Source organism: Pleurodeles waltl, chromosome 3_1 (assembly GCF_031143425.1).
Source record: "Pleurodeles waltl isolate 20211129_DDA chromosome 3_1, aPleWal1.hap1.20221129, whole genome shotgun sequence".
Lineage (NCBI taxonomy): Eukaryota > Metazoa > Chordata > Amphibia > Caudata > Salamandridae > Pleurodeles > Pleurodeles waltl.
In genome coordinates, this window is record NC_090440.1 from 1,697,403,718 (window position 1) to 1,697,428,950 (window position 25,233).

At 43.7% G+C, this 25,233-nt stretch overlaps 1 protein-coding gene across 11 annotated transcripts in view; it reads left to right on the forward strand.

The window, feature by feature from the left end:
• The window catches only part of HDAC4 (histone deacetylase 4), a 1,159,747-nt gene that overhangs the window by 920,835 nt on the left and 213,679 nt on the right, over window positions 1-25,233 (forward strand). For all 11 annotated transcript variants that reach the window (XM_069225509.1, XM_069225507.1, XM_069225510.1 and 8 more), the window contains one exon: window positions 16,268-16,323. In XM_069225509.1, the coding sequence (XP_069081610.1) occupies window positions 16,268-16,323 (56 nt within the window). The remainder of the gene's footprint in view (window positions 1-16,267; window positions 16,324-25,233) is intronic.

The window sequence follows — 25,233 nt, forward strand, 5'->3', positions numbered from 1 at the left end:
GCGTTGTAGTTTCCAAGGTGGCACTCGCTTAGAGACGCTTTTCATCTTGAGTGGAACTCATGCCTCTTTTCCGCCTTTCCGCCTATACCACTTCTGCCCAGAGTTTTCAAGAAGATCAGGAACGACCACCCCAAGTCATCTTGGTAGCTTCAGACTAGGCACGGAGAGTATGGTGTCCAGAGCTATTGAGTATGGCCATCGATCCTACACTCAGACTGCCTCTTCGGGCGGATCTTCTGTCGCAGCAGCAGGGGACGGTTCTCCACCCGAACCTGTCCAATCGCCGCCTTCATGCGTGGAGATTGAGTGGGGACAGTTGATGACTTTTGATCTTCCACCCGAAGTCAATGATGTTGTCTTGGCAGCCAGGCGTCCCTCTACCCAAACGGTGTACGCCTGTTGTTGGCATACATTTGTGGCATGGTGCACCAACAAATCTGTTGATCCCCTCTCTGCTCCTCTGTCTGAGGTTCTTTTGTTCATTCTTTCTTTGGCCCAGCAGGGCTCTACTTTGGGCACCCTTAAAGGGTATTTATATGCCATTTCGGCCTTTCTTAGGTTACCTGATCATCCCTCACTCTTTAAATCTCCTATTGTGAATATATTCCTAAGAGGTCTCACCCATTTATTTCCTCCCATTCCATTTATCATGTCTCAGTGGGACCTCAATCTTGTCCTTACTTACTTAATGTGTACTCCCTTTGTGCCGATGCACAATTGCCCTTTACAGCTCCTCACTTTCAAGACTGCCTTTCTTGATGCCATCATTTCTGCTTGCAGGGTGAGTGAGCTTCATGGCCTTTCGTCCAAACCTCCATTCTTGTCTGTGCAACCTGACAAAGTGGTGTTGTGCAGTAAGGCTTCCTTCCTTCCCAAGGTTGTTACGCCTTTTCATGTAGGCTAGTCCTTCACCCTGCCTACTTTTTATGAACTCCCACATTCTTCCCATGAGGAGGAGAGACTCCACTGTCTGGACCCAAAAAGCGCATTGGCGTTCTATCTTAATCTAAAGATTTCCGGGTGGACGATCAACTCTTTGTCGGGTATGTGGGTGCGAAGAAAGGGAAGGCGGTGCAAAAACGTACCATATCGCGATGGGTACTTCTTTGCATCAAGATGTGCTACACTTTGGCCAAGGAAAAAAAAACGCTGAGGGCTTGAGTGCTCATTCCACCAGAGCGACTGCTGCTTGTACTGTATTAGCACACGGAGTTCCTGTCCTGGATATCTGCCAGGCAGCTATGTGTGCCTCCCTGCACACATTTGCTAAACACTACTGCCTGGACAGTCGGGTCCGTCGGGATGGCTACTTTGGTTGTTTGGTCCTGCAGGACTTTCTAATATGATCTTGGTTTGCATCCCACCTCTGAGGATGGCATTGCTTGGGTATCTATTCTAAGGTAAGGAATCTGCAACTAGAAATCTCTATCAAATGTACAAGTTAATTCCCTTTGGTAACTAAATATTTGGTAGAGACATATTCTAGTTGCAGATTCCTTACTGACCCACCCATCCTTCCCGCTTGTGAACTGATTTCTAGGGACAGGGATTCCCCCTTCAGGTCCTTAGCTCTGGCGCACCAATCTCAGTGTTCTTAGTGGCTCTGCGCTTTGGCGTGGAAAGTCGTTAAATGAAACTGTCACTGCGCTAAGGAGGTGTCTATGTACTACTCCCGACGTCTTCACGGCGACCACGACGCCAAAGATGCCCGAGGAGTCGACCAACGCCACCTACAGACGCGCAAGGGTATTGCTTGAAGAAAAATCTCCGGATGCAGTCTAACGCCTGGGGGAAATTCTAAGGTAAGGAATCTGCAACTAGAAAATGTCTCTACCAGATATTTCATTACCGAAGGTAAGTAACTTGTACATTTGGAGTTGCAGTTATAAAATCTTTTATGAAGTGACTTGAGAGTAATCCCACCTAGAGTTCCTCCAGCTCCTGCATGGAATTTTAACATCATACTCCCAAGACTTATCGGCCCACCGTTTGAATCCATGCATTCCTGTACCCTACTGTTCTTATTATTAAAGGTTGCTTTTTTAGTAGAAATAACTTCTTTAAGAAGAGTTCGTGAAGTTCAAGCTTTCACTTTAGAAGAACCGTTCTTTCAGATTCATAAAGACAAATTAGTTCTTAGGACAAATTGAAAATTCTTAAGAAAGGTGATTTCACTTTTTCAAATCAATCCATCAGTGGATTTGCCAGTCTTCTTTCCACAGCCAGATTCAGTTTCTGAAAGAGCATTTTCAGAACCTCACAAGGGTAATCCTATCTCAAAAAATGGATTAGCCAGATGACTAGTGAAATGTATTCAGACCCGTTATCTTAAAGCGAAAAAACTGTTACCAGTAGCTCCTAAAGCTCATTCCAATAGGGAAAATGGAGATTCAATTGCCTTCTTAGGCAGCATACCAATAGCAGACATATGTAAAGCTGCTACAATGTCTACACCACACACATTTACTAAACACTACTGTGTAGATGTGTTAGTTTTCCAACAAGCAAATGTTGGACAGGCAGTACGTAGGACATTATTTCAAGCTACTCTAACTACTACATGCTGACCACCCCTTATTTGGAGGGGACTGCTTTACAGTCTATGCAAAGCATATGTATCTAGAGCTACTCATGCCATTGAACGGAAAATGTTACTTACCTAGTAGACATCTGTTCATGGCATGTAGTTCTGTAGATTCACATGCATCCTTCCTCCTCCCTGGGAGCCTGGAGCCATTGCAGTACCATATATTGTAAATATGTATATACTCTTCATGAGCCTCTCTTTTCTTATATCTATCTATTTACACGTGTATACACTCTTTACTTCACCCGCCTGCGGGAAAACAGTCTAACAAAGGACTTGATGCCCATGCGCAGTATCACCGAGAAGAGGAGTCATTCAATCTTATGACTCGAAAACCTTCTTCAAAGAAAAGCAACTTGTAACACTCCCGAGTCCAACACTAGATGCCAGACTTATGCAAAGCATGTGAATCTACAGCATTACATGTCACGAACAGAAGTCTACTCGGTAAGTAACGTCATTCTTTTTACTTTCTGCATGGAGCCCAACCTCTGAATGGTGTACGGGCAGGTTTTCAATACCGTTCGTGGCATTTTCCAGACAGGCAACTTTCAGAGGTGTAGGCCCTGACAGTTTCAATCTACCCACAAGATTGAAACTGGGTAGGTGCTAGGACAGAAGAGTATGATAAAGTTAACCTTCATGGTGAATCCGTTACTCGTAGTTCATGGGCTCTTTCACATTATTAAAGATTTCTTGCTGACTCTTCCCCCAATAGGTGAAAAACGCACTCTGCGTGGCTCCATTTTTCAAGAGAGGAACCAAAGACAGTACAGATTTGCTGGGAGGAGGCAACATACTTTTTATGATGCTCAAAGATGTCTGTGGTAGTGGTACACAAAGTTCTGAAGTTTCAGCTTTAATAACCAGCTTCCAGTCCACAGGGTTTATAATAGGAAATAACCTACAGATTAAGAGCATCTGAGTAACCAAGAAGGCATCTTGCACTTTCTAAATCTGCTTATAATGCATGTTCATTATGCTTTTTCATTGGCAGTTGTATGTTTTTTCTAAGCCTTTCGTGTTTATATTGTATATTATGTCAAAATGATTTGTATGAGTCATTTGTTTTACAGCACTCAGGAAGTCATGTTGTCATGTCTTACGCTTAAAAAACACAAATAAAATACTGAAATACAAATCTAACTATTTAATGGTCAGAAATCGTATAATCATATCCCTCCTGCACTGGCTTCTCTTCAGTTGTTACCTGTGGCCTATTTTCTTAAATTTAAACCTTAGTTTTAGTATTAGTCATTAACCTTTTGATGCATGTTGACTCTTTTTTAGCCGAAAAGCTGTCAGTCTTTCAAATGGTTGGTTTTCTTCATATTAAGCCTTTGTTTTTCCCGATCATTTTAGATTTTCTTGTGAACTGGTAAATGGCCTTTCAGCGCTCCTCTATCCTGATTTCTTTGCATGGAAACTGTTTGTACATACCTTCATTTCAAACAAGTACTGGGCTATCATTAGGACTCTGCTCAGGAGCTAATGATGTAGAAACATGTTTTTCTGGTGTTTATCCAAATCTATGGTGTTCACCTATTTCTCACCTTTAGAATGTACCCAAGTGTAGAACTAGAATAGAGAATTCTTCCAGAAATAATCCTTTGCCTTGGTAAATGGAACTTTATGGCTCCACAGCGATTCAATACTGCCCTAGAAGTGATGACATGGAGCCACATAAAAGCGCTACTGCTTCGTGCTGACGTCAGTTTATTTCTTTTTGCATCATTTGACTTGTGGTTCGAGTTCCACTGCAAACCTTGTGGTCTTCCGACAACTCCAAAACATTTTTCACAGTGTAAAAACGTCCCAACCAAAAAAAGAGGATTTAAGCTGTGCTGAGATTACAGGAAATGGATTTTGGACACAGACCAATGTGGGGTATGGATGTGGTGCTTGAGCCCCGGCCACAATGCCTAACACTTGGACAGTTGTGTACTCATGCACCTCAAGGTGTTTCGTCACTGGTAAGCTAAACTCTATGTGGTGGAACATAAATAGATGTTGCAGTGGATGCATCGGTCCCATTCCAGGAGGTGGGCCCTATCATGGTCTCAGTCTTGAGGCCGCTGCTGTGAAATGTACATTTCCTGCTGAGAGGTTTCTGGAAAGTCAGGGTCTAGACACAAATGTTAGAAGACCAAATGAGACTCAACCCAATCCTGACACTGAAAGTCCAGAGCGAAGAAGGTATCATATTAAAGAAACCACATCCCCGATGTTTCCTGGGTGAGAACTGTTTGTTCAATTAGTCCCTGCGTGCGTGAGTTTCCCTGGCCGTTGTTTACCCCACAGCAAATAGTGGCCTTCAAAGAGGTCAGACTGCAGTTTTTGGTGCAATTCCAGCTCCTTGGGGTTCCATTCAGCTGCAGGGTCTGCCCTTATGTTGTCCCTGGTGACTTACTACCAGACCCATACTGTCTACTGGTCCACGCCTGTTCCTTCCTTGCTGACTTCCACTGCCACTTGATGAGCCAATCCTGTTGCTCGTCTTCAACTCGGAGCTATGTTGCTCCATTAAACCATGAAAGTGCAACCAGAGGTTATGCAACCACATTTGAATCCCATCCTTAATCAGCAAAGATTCATGCTCTTTTGGATCAGTTTCAGACCCAGTTCAGGATGCCAGTGCACCTTAGGACATGGAGGATGATGATGATGATGATGATGAAGAGTACAGGTTACTACCTCCTCGTTATACTGATGAAGAATTGCATCTTGACTTTCATAATTCCATTGGGCTAGACACATCTCCTGAAGGACATCTTTTCTCTCCACTTGGGCCACCATCAGAGTAAAGTTCTTTATTTGTGATGGTGTTTTAGAGAGCACTACAACTGCCTTTATTTGGCCACTATTGAGAAGAAAAAAATTGTGTTAACTGAGATTTTTCAATCGGGGCCAGTTTCATTTGAGCCATTTTTGTCTTTGTTTTAATGAAGCCCTTACTTCTGCCCTCTGGCTGTTTTGTCCAAGCAGAATCTTGAACAGCAGTCAGTTGAGCTGTAGCAGGTGACAGAGACAATCGTTTGGTGACCAGTACTACTTAACCAAGAATGCTACACTGGAAAGCCCGATAGTACAAGTTTTAACTAGTAAATTCCTTCCTGATCAATTCTTCGAATGGAGAATCAGAGACGCAACACTCTTGGAAAGGGAATCTTTTACTCAGCTAATCTCACCCTTAGGTCGATCAGATCAGTTTGTCTCTAGGGGAAGTGCATCCACATGTTATTGTATGGGGTCAGTAACATCTTGTCGGCTGTTCGAAAATACACCAGGGCCCCTTTGGCCTAAATAATACAGGACACAGCCAGATATGTGTTCCGATTTGTCCTGAATGCTATTTACTGAATCATCAAAGCTATTGGCATTAGTGACGTGCTCGAAGGCTCGCCTAGATGACATCAGCTGGGTTTTCTGGAGACTTACAGACTATGTTCCCTTTAAGGGGCATGCCTGTTAGCGCACACTCACCTTATTTTGTCATTGTGCTGGGACCCAGCAGAGACGCACAGGTCAAAGGCATCTTCTGTCACAAACGTCACACAGAAGGGCTGTTCATAAGTTACTTTGAGAGTCAACACAAAGACAATATTGAGGGAACACCTTTTATTGCACAGACGATTAGACGAGATTGAGTTATTATTTTTTCAGTGTGCTTTCCAGTCTCTGTACTTTTGGCTTGGTGTTTTGAGCCTTAAGATACTTCTAAACTTCACATATTTCTCTCTTGCAACCCCACCCGTTCCTCCTGTCTGCTCTTCTGGGTGTTTATCATGGCTCCATCAAGACCTTGAGAACCCCAGGGCAAACAAACGTTTCTTAGGGGTGGACATAACCCAAGCTCGTAAAGGACTTCATGTGCACAAAATTGAGCTGCACAATGCACGTTGGTTTTTCTTCAGTTGGTATTCATTCAATTAAGTGATTTATTGTGACATTAAAACTTGGGTATGCAGCGCCTCTCACTGTGTGCACTGTTTAGAAGCTAGAAATGCATTACAGCCGGCTTTGCATTTCTCTCTTTCACGTTTTTCTAAGACACCAGCTACCAACCAATATCCTACATAGTATTTTTATCTACAAATTATATTTTTGACCCCCTTTCCTGTAGAACAAGCTATGACATTTGATGTTAAAAACGATTTAATTGTATATTGTGTAAAGTTTAAATGTCATAATTTCACGTTCCTTCATATTATGTATTGCCAAGTTTGCACGCTTATGTTTGACTGTTGAAGTGACAGAAAGAGAGGAAGAAATAGCAAAGGTGCAAGAGTGGCCGCAAACAAATTTAGGTTCTGAGCAAGAGAATCATCTGTGGAGACTGAAAGGGTTAGTGAGAAAAAATATAGAGCAATTATATGGCTGAAACTGTTAATACATGAGAGGTAGTGACTGGTTCAATGTGAATAATTGATCTAATAGAGACTTCTAGTTGTAGATTCCTTACCTTAGAATTTCCCCCAGGCTTAAGTCTTGATCAGGAGATTTTTCTTCGAGCAGTACCTCTGTGCGCCATCAGGTGGCTTCCGTCGACTCTGCACTCGTCGTTGGCGTTGTGGTTGCCAGATAGGACATTGCAGTCCTACATAGGCACCACCCCAGAGCTCTGACGTCAGTTCTATTCACGGCTTTTCACGCCAGAATAGCCGAGAAATGATGGACACTGACACTGGTGTGCAACAACTAGGGCCCTAAAAGTGATGTCCCTGACCCTAGAAATCAGTTCACAGAGTGGGGAGAATGGGTGGGTCGGTAAAGAAACTGCAACTAGAATGTCTTTACCAGATAATTTGTTACTGAAGGTAAGTTACTTGTTCATCTGATAAAGACTTTTAGTTGCAGATTCCTTACCTTAAAGTAGACACCCAAGCAATGCCATCCCCGGAGGTGGGTCTGCGAACCAAGCTCATACAAGGAAATCCTCAAGGACCGAACGGGCATATTAGCTATACCTGTACCTGTACCTGTGGACCTGACTGTCCAGGCAGTAGTGTCTGGTGAACGTGTACAGAGATGCCCATGTTGCTGCCTGGCAGATGTCCAGGACTGGAACTTCGTGTGCTAATGCAGTGGTTGCAGCTGTCATTCTGGCAGAATGAGTGTGCACACCCTCAGGGCGTTGCTTCTTAGCCAATGTTAGTATATTTTGATGCAGATAACAACTCACACTTAGAGATGGCTCCCTTCTGCACAACCCAACCTTTCTTTGCACCCACGTACCCAACAGAGAGTTGAACATCCACCTGGAACTATTGATATCAGCTGTACAATTTCTCTTCTAACACAGAAAATTCAGAGTCTATCCCACTGTGTTGGCAATGCCAACCATCTTTAACCATTGTGCAACAGCTGACCAAGTCCTTTGCAGCCGCAGCGTCAGTAGGTGTCGCTCAAAATCAGTCCTCCAGTTCTTTGTACCCTGCAGCAGTGACCACCAGTAGACTTTAATTTGCCTTCACAGGTTCATGCCTTGCATGTAGGAGGAAGGTACAGCATTTCTGCCAAAGCTGAAGATCCATCATGTCATGTCAGCCAGGGAAGACAACCTTATATTATCCAGGGTCTTTTTGAAAGTGTACCAGATTTGGAGAAATGGGAAGGCTGCTATTCAAACTAAATGAAGTAGGTAATCTCATCTGATGATGATTCTTTATGCTCGTCAGGAATGCCCAGTGGCATATATGGGCCCTACAGTGGTCCCTCACAATTTCAGTGCGCTCAACATTAGGGCCGCGTCTCCATCTTTTTTCTAATCCCTAAGGAGATGGCACTGAATCTTCAGTGGTGACTGTTCAATGCCAACCTGACCTGCTGCAGGCTACGTCCTCTTCCCCACCTTTAGTTCATGGTGGTAACAGGCACATCATTGCTGGGTTCGAGCCCCCATCTGGCAGAGGTGGAGTTCGGATGCTTTGGTCATTCTTGCACAGGTTCGGGTGATCCATCTTGTCTTAATAGCCTTCCTGGCATCCATCAAAGAAAGGTGAGGGTAGTTCCTCACTGACAACACAACTGCCATGTGGTACTGCGACAAGCAGGATATAGTGGGGTTCTGGATACTGTGCTGTAGAGGGGCTGTGCCTCTGAAAGTGGTGGGACCACCAGAACATTACCCTGGTCGCAAACCACCTGATGAGAGTCCCTGAATGCAGGGTGGACAAATTGAGTAGGTGTCTGGTGGATGACGAGTGATGTCTCAATCCAGAGGATTTCCAGGATTTCCTGATCGGTATCTTAGATCAATTTACCAGCATCAAAAAGGTGCAGTATCAACAATTCTGCATGATGGAGTTTCCTTTAGCGCGTTCATTAAAATACTCATTCTGGCTGCACTAGTAGGACAGACACCTTTATGCTTTTGCACCTCTACTTCTCCTGCCTCCTAATCTGAGGAAGATCAATACTGACTAGGCACAAGTCATTCTCTTTACCCTGGACGTGGCCAGTACTGTGTGGTATCCAGTGCTCCTGAGCTTCAGTATTTGTCCTCTGTGGGCAAGGGAGAGACAGGAAAGGGCTCATTACAGCATGCAAAACCGGCAGACGACACCATCTTTAAGAGACCTGGGCGCCTCTAGCAAAGAGGAAGATAATGTCGCTGAGGAAACAGAAGAGACGTCGGACACAGAGGTGAAGTTCATCAATGAAGAGGAGCAGGTGACAAAGAAGAAGAGAGACAAGGTAAAAAAAACTTTGTGCATGAAAAAATCGTCCAAGCCAAAGTAAGCTCTTACAGTGAGGACAGTGGGGCAGCTACTAGGGAAAATGGCATCATGCATCCCCTTAATACCATATACGAGACTTCACATGAGACCATTACAGAGATGGCTACACGCTCAATTGTCACAAGTGACAGGGAGCTGGGAAGATCTAGTGGTTGTCATGCAAAGAGTACAAGAGGAGATAGCATGGTGTACCAGACCAAAATTAACACAGGTAATGACATTTCAACACCCAGCTCCTTAAATAACAATAACAACAGATGCCTCACATATGGGATGTGGAGCACACATGAACTCAGACAAGTTCGTAGAAGTTTGGAAAGAAGAGAATGCAGTATGACACATCAACATCCTAGAATTGAAAACTGTGTTCCTAGCCTTAAAAGCATTTCAGAGGCAGTTATCAGGTCAATCAGTGTTCATTCAAACAGACAACACTACAACAACCATCTGTCTGACCACCTAAGAGCAAGAGGGTAGCTATTGACAGGACAGGAGGTTTAGCTTCCACAAAAAACAAGAATATATACAATCTATGGAGTCAACTCAGGAGTGCCAAGGAATCAATTTTGCAACAGGAACAACTTCTACCAATTGTGGTCTGTGATCTGTTGATTGACCCGAGGAATGAAAGGCGGGCAAACTACATGAAGGCACATCAGACAGAGTATATATGTGGTAAGTCCACCCAGAAACCATTTTCTTCTAGGAATTCAGGAGAATAGGTGTCAGTGTGTGACGACTTTGGAAGTGAAGGAGAGGAGAGTTCAGTAGAAGGAACAGGTAATTGGAAGGTATGATGAGCAGGTGTCTTGGCCATGGCCCAGCAGGCTCAGTAAAGGAAGTTGCCTCTTCTTTACCTGGACAACATAAAAACGCCCTTTAGAAGGAGGCTGTGCAGTAGAGTTGTTGGAGTCAATCACTAAAGGTGGGGAGAAAAAAATCACAAAGGGCCTATCCACGTGATTTGGTGGACAGGAGCTGAAGTCTTGCAGTCAACTTGACAGAAGGAAGGGGACCAAAAGATTACACAGACCTGCAATGAAAAAGCACAGTGCATAAAAAAACATTGGTACTGTACTCTTCTGATGGATACTTATATCTGCAGATTGTCACCTTATGAATATTCTCTAGGTGTGATACTTCATGTGAAAACTTTATAGCAGTACCTCTGCACATCAGGTGGCGTAATGCGGCTCCTCACCAACATGGTTCCATTCTAGAAGTGACAAGAGAAGCCACTTATAAGCAGCACCTCTGTACGTTGATGTCAGTTCTTTTCTTTATGCACCGTCAGAGGTGGATCTAGAGCTTCTCCTTGGCCTTTGCGACCTGTTTCTTGCCAAAAATCTACAAGTCTGCAAGGGAAGAACTCACCCACTAAAACGGGGACTGTCACAAATGTCCATAATGAACCATCACAAAGTGTGTCATTGGTGCCTAGGTCAGAGCACAACATCAGGGCCTTGTGATGACTTTTAGGGCTCGTAGATGAATTTGAAGGCTATGCGGGACCACAAGGCCACACTTTATGTAGCCATGCATAAGAAGACTCCATATTGTGACTGGTTAAAATAAAAATAAAAAGGTTCTATTCACGCTCCTAATGCCGTTCCCATGTCAGGTCTTCGTTATGGTTGAAGTTTTAAAATTAGTCCAAGAAAAAACATAAGAAGAAGCTGGACTCAACAGCTTCCCTCCATTCCAGGATTTCAGAGAAGAGAGCAAGGGCATTAACATGCTTTCTGGTCTCAACCCTGATCTCCAGTGGAGCAGATTCTAGTCTAGTCTAGACATGTAGCAACTAGAGGCCATGTTGCAAATTTTTGCCACTTAACGGTTCCCTCTGGCGCGTCTTGGGCCTCAAGGGTCTGCAGGGGCCTCCAGTCAGACATTTGCCAGCGAGTTCACCCTCTGTGCCTTATGTATGTTTTGCTATCCTATGTGTACTTGTATAGCATGCGAATCACCTGTTTAGCAGGTGGGCAGGCAGCCCTCTCCTGATGGGGTTAGAGACAGGTTTTCAGTTGCTTGCATAACTCAAGAAGTGAAGAAGATCTGATGTGGTGAGGGTGGTTGTTCCATTCTTTGAGGGATAGTTGAGCGAAATTGTGGCCTCTGGCTTCACAGATGTGGGTATGCTTTCCAGTGAGAGAAAGTACCTGGGAGGTGTGCAGAAGTGTATACAGCTGTTCAGATATGCAGGACTGGTGCTGTGTAGTGCTTAATATGTGAACAGTTTGAATTGGGTGTATTTGTGTATTCAGAGCCAGTGAACTTTTCTGTGGTGTGGGGTGATGTGGGTGTGGCGGGGTAGGTTGAGTATGAGTCTTGCTGTGGCGCTCTGCAAGGTCTTTCGTAGCATCTTAAGGATGAGGAAGCAGGTGAAGGTCACTGTTTACTTGGACTGTCATTTTTAGCTTGTCATTCAAGGTGATTCTTAACTTTCTTGTGTTAGTGGTGGGGATGGGTCAGGGTCAGAGATTAGTAGCCCACTAGGAGGAGACCTAGGTGGATGCTTTCTTTACGAAGATCACTACTTCAGTTTTGTATGTTTTTAGTTTGAGGCAGTTGGTTTTCATCCATGAGGTTATAGTGGTCATGCATGTAACGAAGTTGTTTTTCGTGGTGATGGTCGTGTCAGACAGGGAGGGTATCAGTTTGGTATCTTCAGCATAGGAGAGTATGTTGATGTTGTATGATGTGATGAGGTCTGCTAGTGGAGTCATGTTAATGTAGAGCGTTGAGCTGAGGAGTGATCCTTGGATACGCCACAGGTGAGGTTCTTGGCCTTTGGTGTGTAGGGTGGCAGATTATTTATTTTTGTCCTTCCTGTGAGGAAGGGACAGATTAAGTTGAGGGTGGGTCCTTTTATGCCTGTCTCATGTAGTCTTCTGATCAGAGTTTGGTGGAGATTCTGTTGAAGGCAGCGGCGAGGTCCAGCAGTATAAGCGCAGCTGTGTCTCTACAGTGTAGGATTGTCCTGACGTTGTCGGTGGCCATGATGAGGGCAGTCTTGGTGCTGTGGTTTGACCGAAAACCTGATTGTGTAGTGTCTAGGAGCTGCTGTGTGTTGAAGTGGTGAGAAAGTTGTTTGTCTATTGCTTCTTCCTTCACTTTGGCTGAGTTGTGTAGAAGGGAGATGTGGTGATAGTTTGTTCATTGCACCGGGGTGTCCTGAGGGTTTCTTTAGCAGTGTGTTGACCATTGCGTGTTCCAGGCATCTAGGAATGTCACTACTGCATCAAAAACCAAGTTTCCTACACAATCAGTGCAGAATCCACCATAAGATCATCAATGGCCACGCCCATCTCTCACCGGCACACGACCAACAGGCAATCTCTCCCTCTGACACTTTGTCCTTACCCATCTAGTAGGGCCCAAACTATACAGTCTTTTCAACCCTGATTCAGACAATGACCGTTATGATGAAGGAATGATTATATCCCTCAGCATGGTGGGGAAAAAAATGATGTGAGGAACTCCAAGATGCCAGTGATCTGGATACTTCTTCAGATACTGGCCTTGGGTTCTGCCTCATCCCACTACAGAGGAAAGCACTTCCCTCACAGTCATTAAGCAAAAAGTCGTAGAAGTTTGCAAAAAAAAAAAAAAAAGCAGATTCAGCCAAAGAACAGTTTAAGGAGAGTGGGGCCACAGCATGTTCCTTGGGTCTTTCTCCCCACCAGACAGTTCCACCTAAAATGTCACCCTCTCTGTAGCCGGGGTATTCAGTTTCGCCAACACCAGATCCCTCCACCATCCCATTAAGTATTTCAGCCCTTTAATGGCAAAGGCCACGGCTATTAGAGGCAACTCCCAGGACACCATGGGCAACATGCAACTTAATGTCCCCCCAACCCCCCCCCTCCTTTCCCAGCATCTGCATACATAAAACTGCTTTAGTGTGTTCATGTCAGCACATAGCTACCCTGTTGGAGGGAGGATCTGATATTTCCTCCAAGGCTGACAAGCCATCACTTCAAACAAGTGAGTCCTGCAATTATATATCAAGGGTATGATGTCCCATTTGTTTCTACCCTGCTGCCACTTCCACCACCATCAGGATGTATGACAGGGGACCACCTGTCAGTCTTACAGCAGAAAGTGCAGTCCTGTTCAGCCAAATGGGGCATGGAGAGAATTCCCACCTTGGAACTAGGAACTGGGTGTTACTCCCTCTACTTCCTGATGCTGAAAAAGGATGGCGTACTTAGTCCTATTTAGATCTTCGCACTGTCAGTGCCTTCCTGCAGAAGGACTAATTCAACACGCTCGCCCAAGTCATGCCTACCATCAGAGGAAGGCTGGTGGAGGTGTGCACGGACAACACTAGCGTTGTGTGGTACTGCAATACTGCAACTAGCAGGGGGTAGTGGAGCCCTTTGGCTCTGTTGAAGAAAGTTCTGCACTTCTGGAAGTGGCTGGATCGCCAGAGAGTTTCCTTGTTGATACACCCACTGCCGGGAACCGCCAGGGTGAATGAACTCAGCCATTGACGCTCTGCAGATCACAAATGGCAGTTGCACCCAAAGGAGGCCCAGGGTGTCTTATGTCAGTAGGGAGAACCCTGGCTCGATCTTTTCACAACCGTTGATAACACGCAATATCAGTACTTTTGCACATTGAAGTTTCCAAGGCAGCACTCTCTCAGAAACATCTTCTGTCTAGAGTGGAGCTTTACTTCCTGCCACTACGTCTCGTGCCTTGAGTTCCGAAGAAGATCAAGAACGACCAGGCCCAATTCATCCTGGTAGTGGCGCCCGACTGTGCCAGAAGAGTGTGGTACCTGAATCTCCTGGGCACTGACTTGCTTTGGGCACTGTTAAGGACTATTTGCCGGCTCTCAATTTTTGTGTGGTTGCAGGATCAGCCATAGTTTTTAAAATCACCTGCTGTGATGAGATTTTTCAAAGGTTTGCAATATTTCTTTGCACCAAAACTCTTTATGATGCCACAGTGGGACTTGATCTTAGCTTTCACTTTTTTATGTGCACCCCTTTTGAGTTGCTGCACAGTTGTCCACTACGACTTCTGGCATTGAAAACTATTTCTGATTGCCATAACTTTGGCTAGGCATGTGAGCAAACAGCAGGCGTTTTTTTCTGATAAAGTGGCAATGAAGACCTGAGCTTCCTTTTTACCGAAAGTGGTCACTTCATTTCATATTGGGCATGATGTTCCCCTTTAGGCTTTCCTTGCCTGGCCTTCATCTTTTAGACCTTAAGAGTGCACTGAGCTTTTATATTGATTGCACCAAAGAACACAATCCCAATTCCAAAAACGTCAAGAATATAACAAAGCTAATGACTTAAATATCAACTTGGGAAAACCCAAAATTATGACATTTGGAAGGTTAAAGAATAAAAGCCAGATGGAAAGTTGATAGGTATATTGTTCAAGTAGGCAATTAGGGTTATCTCGACTTGACTGTGGATAATAAATCAGCTTCAGCAGATCACATCTCATATAAGAGAATAAAAGCAAACATTGTGGTGAACTTTATTAAAAGGTTGTCTAATATCTAAGGAGGGCGAGCCATTGATTAATTAAATGTTATAGATACCTAATTATTTCACACTCTTCTATATGCATCTGTTATTTTTAACAAAGCAATTGATTATTTAAATAAGATATATATATGAATTGGATCAGAACATTACTGATACCATGCTCATCTAGAATGCACAGCAAACTCTGCCAAGAGCTTTCGATTACTTTATTATCTGCACTCCAGTAGTGTCTCCTCATAAATTTTGAATTTGTTTATCATTGTTCTATGGCTAAGGAAAGTTCTTCTGAATGATTGATAGTTCTGGAATTGATTCAGCATAGAGGTTCCTTAATGGATACTAGCCTTAAAGAGGTTGAAAAAATCATCGAGAATAACCGTCCGTTGTTCAATAATTTGATAAAGATCCGTTGACTGAAGTGCAAAGAACAAATAAAGAATAATAGTAAATTAAACACTCTTACTTCAAAGACTTCTAAATGCAGTCTATTTTGAATGCTTGCTGCAATTCCAAACTAAAGTATTCAATCTCTTCACTTGAGCCAGCATGTAAAAAAATATTTAAGGTTTAGTTTATTTTACATTCAGGTATTCCATTATGAGGGCACATGGAATCCTCAGTGCTCATCATCTAAAAGCTGTGAATTGTACTGATGTAAGAATGACGCAGTGGAGCACTTTATTTATATCCATCCCTGCTAGATATAAGAAGGAACTATCTGAAAGAGACATTGGTCCAAGCCAATATTTGGATGATCAATCAGGTTAATATGTATGGCGTATATTTGTGATTTTCTTTTGTTAAAAAAATTAAAAAAAACATTTTTTCCTATGCAATAAACTGCAGTTACAATTTGAGAGAGCCCTGCCTCAAGCAGGAGTTAACACTTCTTATTTACCAGGCCTCATGCTCAGGTCAAGTTTGGTCAAGGTGTCAGAATAAGGTTAAGAGACGGCTTTTTCTTGGACTGTCTCCACTCAAAAGTAGTATTTCTATTAATATTTTCAAGAATTTATAAATCAAAGGACAATCACATGATCATGAATTTATGTTGCAGTTGTTTTTTCATCACAAGTGACATACTTGTAAAAGTAATCCACTCTTACTTCCTGCTGGCTTCTTGGTTGGGTGTAAAATTTAAAACATAACAAAATATGAACTTTGAATGCTGCTTCTGCAGGGCACTTTAGGATTTGCTCTTTTGCCAAGAATGTCTAAAGGATTCATGTGATAAAACATTTTTGTATGGAAGGGTTCCTGGACTTCCAGGTAAAATTCACAATAGGAATCACACAAAAAATGAACATAAAGACTTGCCAGACTTGTGTTCCATTTTTCTTGCTGTTTGAAAGCATTTTAGTTAATGATTTTCCCCCGAGTATTCTGTGTGTCTTTCTCATAGATATCCTGTTTGTCTATTCCTTTCCTAGAATGGGTTTGCGGTGGTGCGTCCTCCAGGTCATCATGCAGAAGAGAGTACACCCATGTAAGTGAGTGAGTTTTTCATGGGGATATCTCCTGCAGTCTTAGGGTTAATAAAGAGGTGTTAAATAACTTTATGGGCTATTTGATGCAATCTAAGCAAAATGCAAATGTGAGCAGCCAACTATTGAAATTCTCGAGTCTGAAATTTAATTTGTGATTATAAAACATAGTGTTACAGAAACACATCCACAAATCAGCCCAGGCATCATGTGCGTAAGGACACTTTACTCATTCTCAGTATTTCAAACCCTTCACGCATGGATAACCTATATTCCTACACACCCTACCATTTCATCCAGCAGTTTAAATAAGCCTCCTAGTTGCATCAAGCCATCAGATTGTGCACTCGCTGTGCATTTTTCCACAACATAGTCATTGACACAGATCTTCCAACCATATGTTTCCAGATGCTAAGTTCACCAGCACTGTTGGTTCCTTCTGCTAATCTTTACAAATACATTTTCGATATACTTCAGCTTTGTTTTCTGGCATGTGCAGATCTTTCTAGCCATCCATTCCTATTTACTCTGTAAACATTTCCGGCTTCTCTTTTTTTCATACCCTCAAGATATTTCTAACTTTGTTTCCATAGTCTGAGTATAATATTTCCTCCATACACTCGTAAATATCATCCAAACTATATTTTGAAAGATTGTGTGGAATGGCTATCTTTGCACTCTTTGCAAATACTCCACCAAGATGTCCAGTGATTGTTCAGACACATTTGCTGATACTCAAATAATGTGCACCGCAGAACTTTCTAATCAAGTGCTTACTTAGATTTCTGAATATTTTTAATTATATTCACATGCACTTCTTCACATACGCCACTCAGTATAGCCAAGCCAATACTGCTGGGTACATGTACATACTGAGCATCATTCCCTTTATCATGCTGTTACATACTTAGTCTATTACCATGCACTCGCAGGCCACCTTTGTGGTAGATTTATAATTATACTTACTGAGGCTCCGTGACATTATTTAGGATACTAACTAGTGAAATAAGAGATCACTTATTAGCCAAAAGTTGCTAAACACTTGAATTTTGTGTCTAAATTGTAAAAATCTCATACATGTAACTCACAAATTCTCAAAGTTAGTACTTAAACTTTAGACTGGGCAAGTCCGAAACAAAGAGAGGCAATCTTAGCACACTGTATGTGACATGTTCTACTTAAAGTTTATTCATTAACTCAGAAATGTTCTGAGTTATACCTATGAAATGTAGACATCTCCGATCCCAAAAAGCAGGCATTCAACATTTCTCTTAGTCCTTGCACCTGATCATAATCCTGTCCTTGATCTTATCAGTATTGGGCAATGTGGAGGTTGGGCACCAGTAGGTACAAATTGTACTGCCGCTGCAACATTAATTTGATTTTAAAAACGGTAAACTGCTTTGCAAGCTCAAAATATGTGTTCCCCCGTCCTGTGCCACTTCATACCTTGCATGTGACCATTTGCGTCACCACTTCAACCAAGAAGTGCTGGCAGCCATCTTGGGGCCAATATACATGATAGCACCCCATTGAAATGCATTGTAGTGAATGGCAGGTTTTGGGGGTTTCAAAAAGGGAACATATAAAGAGTGATAAGATTTTAGTTACAAAATAAATAATTTGTTAATGGTACCATTCTGATTTTAGGAATTGTGTTGTGTTCTAAGGTGATTTTACCCCGTGAAAAAGCCTTATGCTGGGATTTCATCAATCATGTTTGAGAGAAAACTGTTTTCTCATGATTTTCCCCATAGAGGTTATGGAAGGTGCTCCAGAAGCTAAAATGAGAGCGTAGTTTCTGTAAATCTTTCTCAGCCATATGAGAGTGAAGTCTGACATTCTCAGTAAAACATGAACCAGCCTGTCAGTTGGTTACCTTGTTTTCTAGTGCAGCCTCCCTGAGTATTCTAACGAACAGCTAGAGTGCGAACAGTCTTATTTATGACAAAAGTGTGTCACACCTTAAGCCATCTTGATTGTTCAAGCTGATAAAACTTAAAAAAGTTAATTTGGAAAGGAACAAAGTGAGGGGATTCATGTTGTCATATAAATTATGGTTAGTGCTGTAGAAAGAAAAATGATGCCGTTTTAAGTGAGTTCTCACATATCTTCCTCTTCTGTTTCATAAAAGTATTCTGACATGCAGACTGAAACATGCACTTTCAACACCAGCAGCAGACTGCCAGTTTACTCCCTGGTGAACAGGAGCTTTACTGGATTGTTCTAATGAGCAAGTAGAGAGCTAACATTCTGAATTTATACCAAAAGTGTGGCACATCTGAATGCCATCTTGATGGAATCGAAGTGGAAAACTGAAAGCATTTTCTATTGAGGATACTGGACTAAATGAGGAAATTAGAGAGCTTCATAACCTATCTAATCTAGATGTTCATTAGAATACTGTGGGGAGGCAGAGGTCAAAGGCAAGGACTCGGATAATTGAGGGCAGGGAGGAGGGTACAGAGACAAGAAGTTGACCACACTGAGCAGGCAGGAGGGGCAGTGGCAGCACAACAGACCATGGAGGGCGGTGGAAAAGGGGACAGGGGCAACAAACCAACCAAGCATGGCAGACGAGTGAGGCGGTGGAAATATAACACACCATTGAGGACGGAAGGAAGAGGCAGTGGCGGTACAACCATACATGCCAACAGACCAGATTCAGGCTCCTGACGTTTTAAAGCTCAAAGGGGCTTTATTTTATCTGTCTCCTGTCTAAAATCTTATGCACGTGGAGGGTAGGGGCAGCAAGCTAAGCACAGAAGCTAAGCAGGAGGGCAATGATGGGGCATAGAATCGGGCAACGGAGGGCAGGAGGAGTGGGCAGGGACATCAAACTGAATGGAGGGCAGTGGCAACCCATTGGATCATGCAGGGCTGGTGCATGGAATCAGACGACAGAGGGTAGGGAGGAGGTGGATGGAGCAGCAAGTTAACTGTTCAGAGCAGACGGGAAGGGCAGTGGCAGAACATCGACCACACAGAACTGTAGTGAGGGTGCATGGACTCGGACAATGGATGGCAAGGGAGAAGGGGGCTGGGAGTTGCAATCTTTTGGTGGGGTTGGGGGTGTAGATTAGGGCAGCACAGTGCTAGGACAGGCCAGGCCCTGATTCCAGCCCATCCCCCACTGTGTATTCCGATGGGCACTTTACTTAACGTTAAAAGAAACTTAGAAATTAAGTAAAAAAAACAAAGGTTACAGGGACGTCATAGATAATTTCAGATTTTACATGCACAAATCCATGGAAATTCAGCTGTTATAGTTATTTGTTATTTCAAATAATTATAACTTGTGCCTTAAGGTAACTATAACTCAGACCCTCCCTATGCACAGCTAATTACCCCAGATGTTACATCAATCATGACATCATCTATGATATTATTGATAATATCACTGTAACTTCTGCCGTAAAATTATTGATGAGAAAACTGTTCCGTGGTCATGAGTTAGTTACGTTAGGGCACCAGTTAGAGTTACTTGAAATAACTAACTGCTGAATTTCTATGGGTTTGTGCAAGTAAAAGTGGAGTGTGGGTAGCAAACAGAAGCCACATGAAAACTCAGCTAATTTGGGGCCTGAGGGCTCAAGAGGCGCTTGAACTGATCAGAGTCTGGCATCTGGCTCAAGACTTCAGCAACTCATCCACTGCTATACTTTACTCTGGGTATTCTATGCCTGGAATAAGGTAATATGCTGCTGCCAGCATGGCATCTGGTTTGTATTTGAGGATATCCTAGCTTGCACTGTTGCTGACCATCTTGCACCTGTGCTGTGTGTGACATGAACTTGCACTGCTGCCAAATGCTGCACATTGTGTGTGCTTAACCACAGGTTGGACTACTGCTGTAGATGCTGTCGATGTTCAGTGCATGCAAGGGAAGGTCGAAGTGTTTCTGGCCAGATAAGTTTGTGCTGTGTGTGTGTGAGGGAAGAGCGTACTCCTGTCGGGTGCTGTATCATATTTGTGTGTGGAACTCTTGCTATGCACCCGAGTCAGGCCTGCACTCATACACCTCCGTGCTGTTCTTTACGCTTGTTTCAGGGCCATAATACTGCTTGTTCGTTTTACCCAATAAAAGTGTTAAAATAGTGCTGCCCAGTGTCACACTAGTTTAACGTCTTTGAATGAAGCTTGCACTGGCCCTGCAGTTTCACACTTGTTCATTGTATTTGAATGAAGTTTGACATGGTCCTGCAGTACATTTGTTCCATGTCTTTGAAGAAAACTTGCACAGACTGGTCCTGCCTTAGCACACTTGTTCCATATGTTTGAAGGTATCTTGCACTGGTCCTGCAGTACCACAATTGTTCCATGTATTTCAGGGAAGACTGATGCTCTTGACCAGTACTGTATGTCTTACGTACAAGCCTATGAGCCAAGGACCTGCTGCACTCCTGCTCACTGTGCTTTATCTATTTCTCTATGTTGGTGGTCTGACCGAACGTTTTAACTGTCTCACCCATCTCATGGGTTCTTAAAGTAACATTCACATACTGGTTCATCCCTTCAGGACAGCATACATGCAATTGGGCAGTAGATCAGCCATTGTTAGCCCCTTGGCTTTGTTGCCAATGTTTTGCTTTGCTTAGTAGACAGTTGCTGGTCTTTAGGATGTCAGGTATTCTGAGTATCATTATTTTACTCTGTGCTACTCTGTATCCAGAGGAGTATGATCTGGTGATATTTCCTTCATTTTATCCCCTCATAGCTCCCCTGAGGGTGCCATCTAGTGCTAATTGAGTAATCAGAGTACCAGCAGCTCTACTGCCATTGCTACTAGACCACAACTTTCAACTTTCTTATGCAGAGTGCCAGGCATCTCTTCTGCAAGCTTCAAAATCATGCCACAATCTATCTTCAAAGAGTATTCTGCATACTCACCAGTTTTCACTGTCTAAAGATGACAGACCAGCACAAAGCTTTACTTTTAATTTTTTTTTATTGAAGTACATACCCTCCACATTTAATTGCCATATTCTTTTCTTTTGTTTTTCTTTATTTCCTTTTTTTTTAGTATATGCTTGCACTACAAAGAAAACCACCACCTTGTTTTTAGAAGGCAAATAGGGTGTTTTTGATGCCAAGGATGCAAAAGACCACAAAGGTCAGACTTGTTGCATAACCTTCAGTGCTGGTCCACGTGTGGCTTGTCGGAGGCTCGATAACCTCAGTGGACATTTAGGCATTAGTGTAGCTTACCTCAACATCTTTGAATTGCACTAGTGGAGATATGCACCAGATACCCAACTTGTATTTCCTATGCTATATCTGTTCCAACTCTGTCCCTTCCTAGTAAGTGGTGTATTTTGTTTGTGAGAAGTGTGCTTTTGTGAGTGCAGGGTAGCCACCATGTTTTGTGAGTGCATTGTGAGAGATGTGCCGGTGTGAGTGCAGGATTAACTTTGACTTTTGTGATTCAGGGTTAGCGGTCTTCAGTTTAAAAGTTCTGCCTTTTCGAGTGGAGAGTGAGGCATATGTCTTTGTGAGTGCAGCATTAAGTGTGTTCCTCTATGCGGGCAGCACTAGGAGTGTGGGCCGCCCCCTGCATATTGCCTCCTTTGTGTGCATGCACTTTACAAGGCCCAAATCTATTGGCTTTGGTAATCATTTTTAGGGTTATGGCTTTGACTTGCAGAAATGGATTGCAGGGAGTGGAAATACAATATTCTGTATATAAAAATGGTTGTGAGTTTTGATATAACATATGCAGGCTATGTCGGAGGCTGAGGAGTGTTGGGGGCAGTTGACAGACTGAGACGTCACCCTAGTGCACAGTCTACTAGGATGATATAGTGAGGGGGCTCTGTTACTTTGCACTAGGGCCCATGGCACCCTAGCTCTGCCACTAAATAAAAGTGAAGCGGTGCATGTGGAACTTTCGGTCATATTGAAGACTGCGCCAGATGAAGTTGGGGATCTTTTTAACCCTGGAATCATGTAAACACTTACACAGTGAATTGATTTATTCATGCTAATTTAGGCATTTACATACATTCCACTCATCAAGCGTGCATCCCCCCTTCCTGTCCTGATGACCCATCAGTATAAATAATCATTTTCATGGGTCAAAACATCAACACCCTTCATATTCATGCTTGGACTGTATTTGCATAATCTTTTGAGAAATGTAACATGTCTTGATTGTCCTATGTGAAACACTATAAAATTCACAGCTAAACACTGATATATTTTTTATTAATATTTCCCTTCACATTTCGTTACTGTCACAAATAAAGAGCAGTGGGCTGCTTCCTATATGAAACATCCATTCTGTATATGTCATCAGTGCACATGATTTCATGAAAATACTTTTAAGCCTCAAAAAAGGATGAGTGGGATCTCATTTACTGTTTATAATGCGAGGATGGATGGCCAGCTCCATGTCAATGTTCAATGTGTTCTATGAATGGATCCGATAGAACAGCTATTTTCTATATAGTGTAATTGCAACCTGGTTCTGAGGAACACAGAAATATAGGCCACATCAGTTATAAGATGGCCAGAGTGTGCTGGGACTGTACTCCTTTTTCACATACTCAAGATGTTGTGGACTGTGTTCAGGGCCACAGCAAATTTGTGGCACAATTCATGAGTAAGATGAAGGAAAACTTTCAGGCTAGCCAAGAAATGATGAAATGTTAAGATAAGAAACCCATACTAACTGTGTATCTGGAGGGCCAGGAAGTGTTGGTCCTGAGGTCAATTTCCCCTCGCACCTTAGTGGATGCGTGGAGTTGCCATTACATCTTTTGAATTTCCTCAGGCGTCAGTCTGGATCCAGCGTTTTTTTTTTTTTTAGCAGTACCCCTGTGGTGCCGTTAGGTGGCATGGATTGGCTCCGTGTCTGTCATCATCTGCGCCCGATATGATGTTGCAAGTCCTATATAGGAGCCACCCGTCGCACTGACGTAAGTTCTTTTCATGCCAGCCTGTGCTGATCCAAAGAGAGCTACCCCTCAGTCACTTTTTGACTGGTCTTTTTCGAGTTTTTGTCAAAGCTTTTTCAAGTTGTTTAACTCCTGGTGTGTTGAGGATGTCCTCTAGGAAACCGGGTTCAAGCTCTGTGGGTCCTGTCATCAGGCGATGTCGGTGACAAATCTGCACCTCGTGTGCCTTTGGTGTCTGGAGCACGACTATGCCCCAAAGTCATGCTCTGGGTGCCGGGCCATGAATTTGAAGGCACTGAGGGAGCGATCCCTAAAGCTGATGGCAGCCCAGTGCTCGGCTCCGCATAAGTCCCGATCTCAGTCGAGAGGAAGGTCTCAGGGTCGGTCACAGAGCCTCCCATCTTCTTAGTCCCACTCCAAGTCCACGGGACATTCGGGTAAGTCGAGACATAAGAAGAAGTTCCAATGTCTACGCTCCCGCCGCCGCCCATGCCCCCAGGCGTCGGCTACCCTATACTGATTTCCGACTCCAGTGTCAATAGGGGCCTTGCCCCCTGTGTCGGATCATGAGCCTTATTATTATGGGCTGCGTTAGAGTAAGGAAGTGGAGGGGGGTCACTGGATCCTTTAGAATACTAGCTCGAAGAACCCCTGGACTGACGTGCGGACCCGGGTGAGGACAGTGGACTGGATCCCTCCTCAGATACTTGCTTGCTCTCTCCCCCTACCATGACTATGAGGGAGGGTGCATCATATTCATTGGTGGTGTGGAGAGCAGCCAAGGTCCTGGACCTTGAGCTCCCTTCAGTGGCAGCCAGGACCAACCTGCTTCTCCTCTTTAATGAAGCCCTTACAGACCTCCTTCAGAGTATTTGGTCCGCCAGCCTGGCATTGCGGTCCGCCAGCCTGGCATTGCGGTCCATGAACACAGCATGTCTTTTGGGCCGTTATTCCCACACTCTGTGCACATGTGCTGCCAAAGGTTCCGGGGGAGGCCTGGGCTATACTTTCCCACACCGTTGCTTACGGGAGAGACTCAGCAAAGTTCATGATCCTATGTGGACTGGACACTACAGTCTCACTGGGCACATCGGTTGCATCATCAATGGCCCTTAGGTGCCACACCTGGTTGAGAACGTCTACCTTTTAGGGGGATGTCCAATCTAACCTTATGGACATGCCCTTTGATGGCACGGTCTCTTCGGAGAGAAAGCACACTCTGTGCTCAAGCACTTCAAGGATTATCGTGCTACAGCCTCACTGCGGCTCCACGTTCATCTCAGTCTGTTTTTGCCCCTTTCGTGGCTACGGATGTTGTGGGACCCATTTAGGCGCCACCCCGGCATGCTGATGTCAGTTTCTTTTCCTGACTTTCCACGCCAGAAGTGCGGCGCCATGGAGAACACTGATAACTGGTGCATCAGAGCAAGGGCCTTGAAAAAGGAAGTCCCTGTCCCTAGAAATCAGTTCACAGAGTGCAGAGGATGGGTGGGTCGGTAAGGAATCTGCAACTAGAATATGTCTCTACCAGATAAGGCATTACCTAAGGTAATTAACTTGTTCTTCTTTACAATACGTGGGACCCTTCGGAGACTCTAGCATTACTTATTTGGTAAAAGATTTGTAGTCCATATGGATCACAGTCGCCTCAAGTGGCAGGCAATGAAAGTCGAGTACTATACATTTACTCTGGTAGTCCGTTCTGCTTGGACTGTACTTCATATTTCAGTGCAAAGAAGGGTTGCAGCACAAGAAGACGGAAGGACCATACCATTGGTTTGTCCAGTCTAATCACCAGTCTTTCCCAACGGAGGAGTAAGTGCCAGAGAGTGAGATCTGGGAGGGGCATCTGTTGGGAAAAGAACGTCTTCTGCAGGTTTTAGTGGAGCTTGTGCACCTGTTCTAAGTTTGCCATGGCAGGTTCTGAACCTTTCAAGTTGATTTTCCTCTTCGGCGAACACAAGAATGCATACAAACTGAAGGCCTATGACATGCTTTGAGACTCAGAGCAGGTCT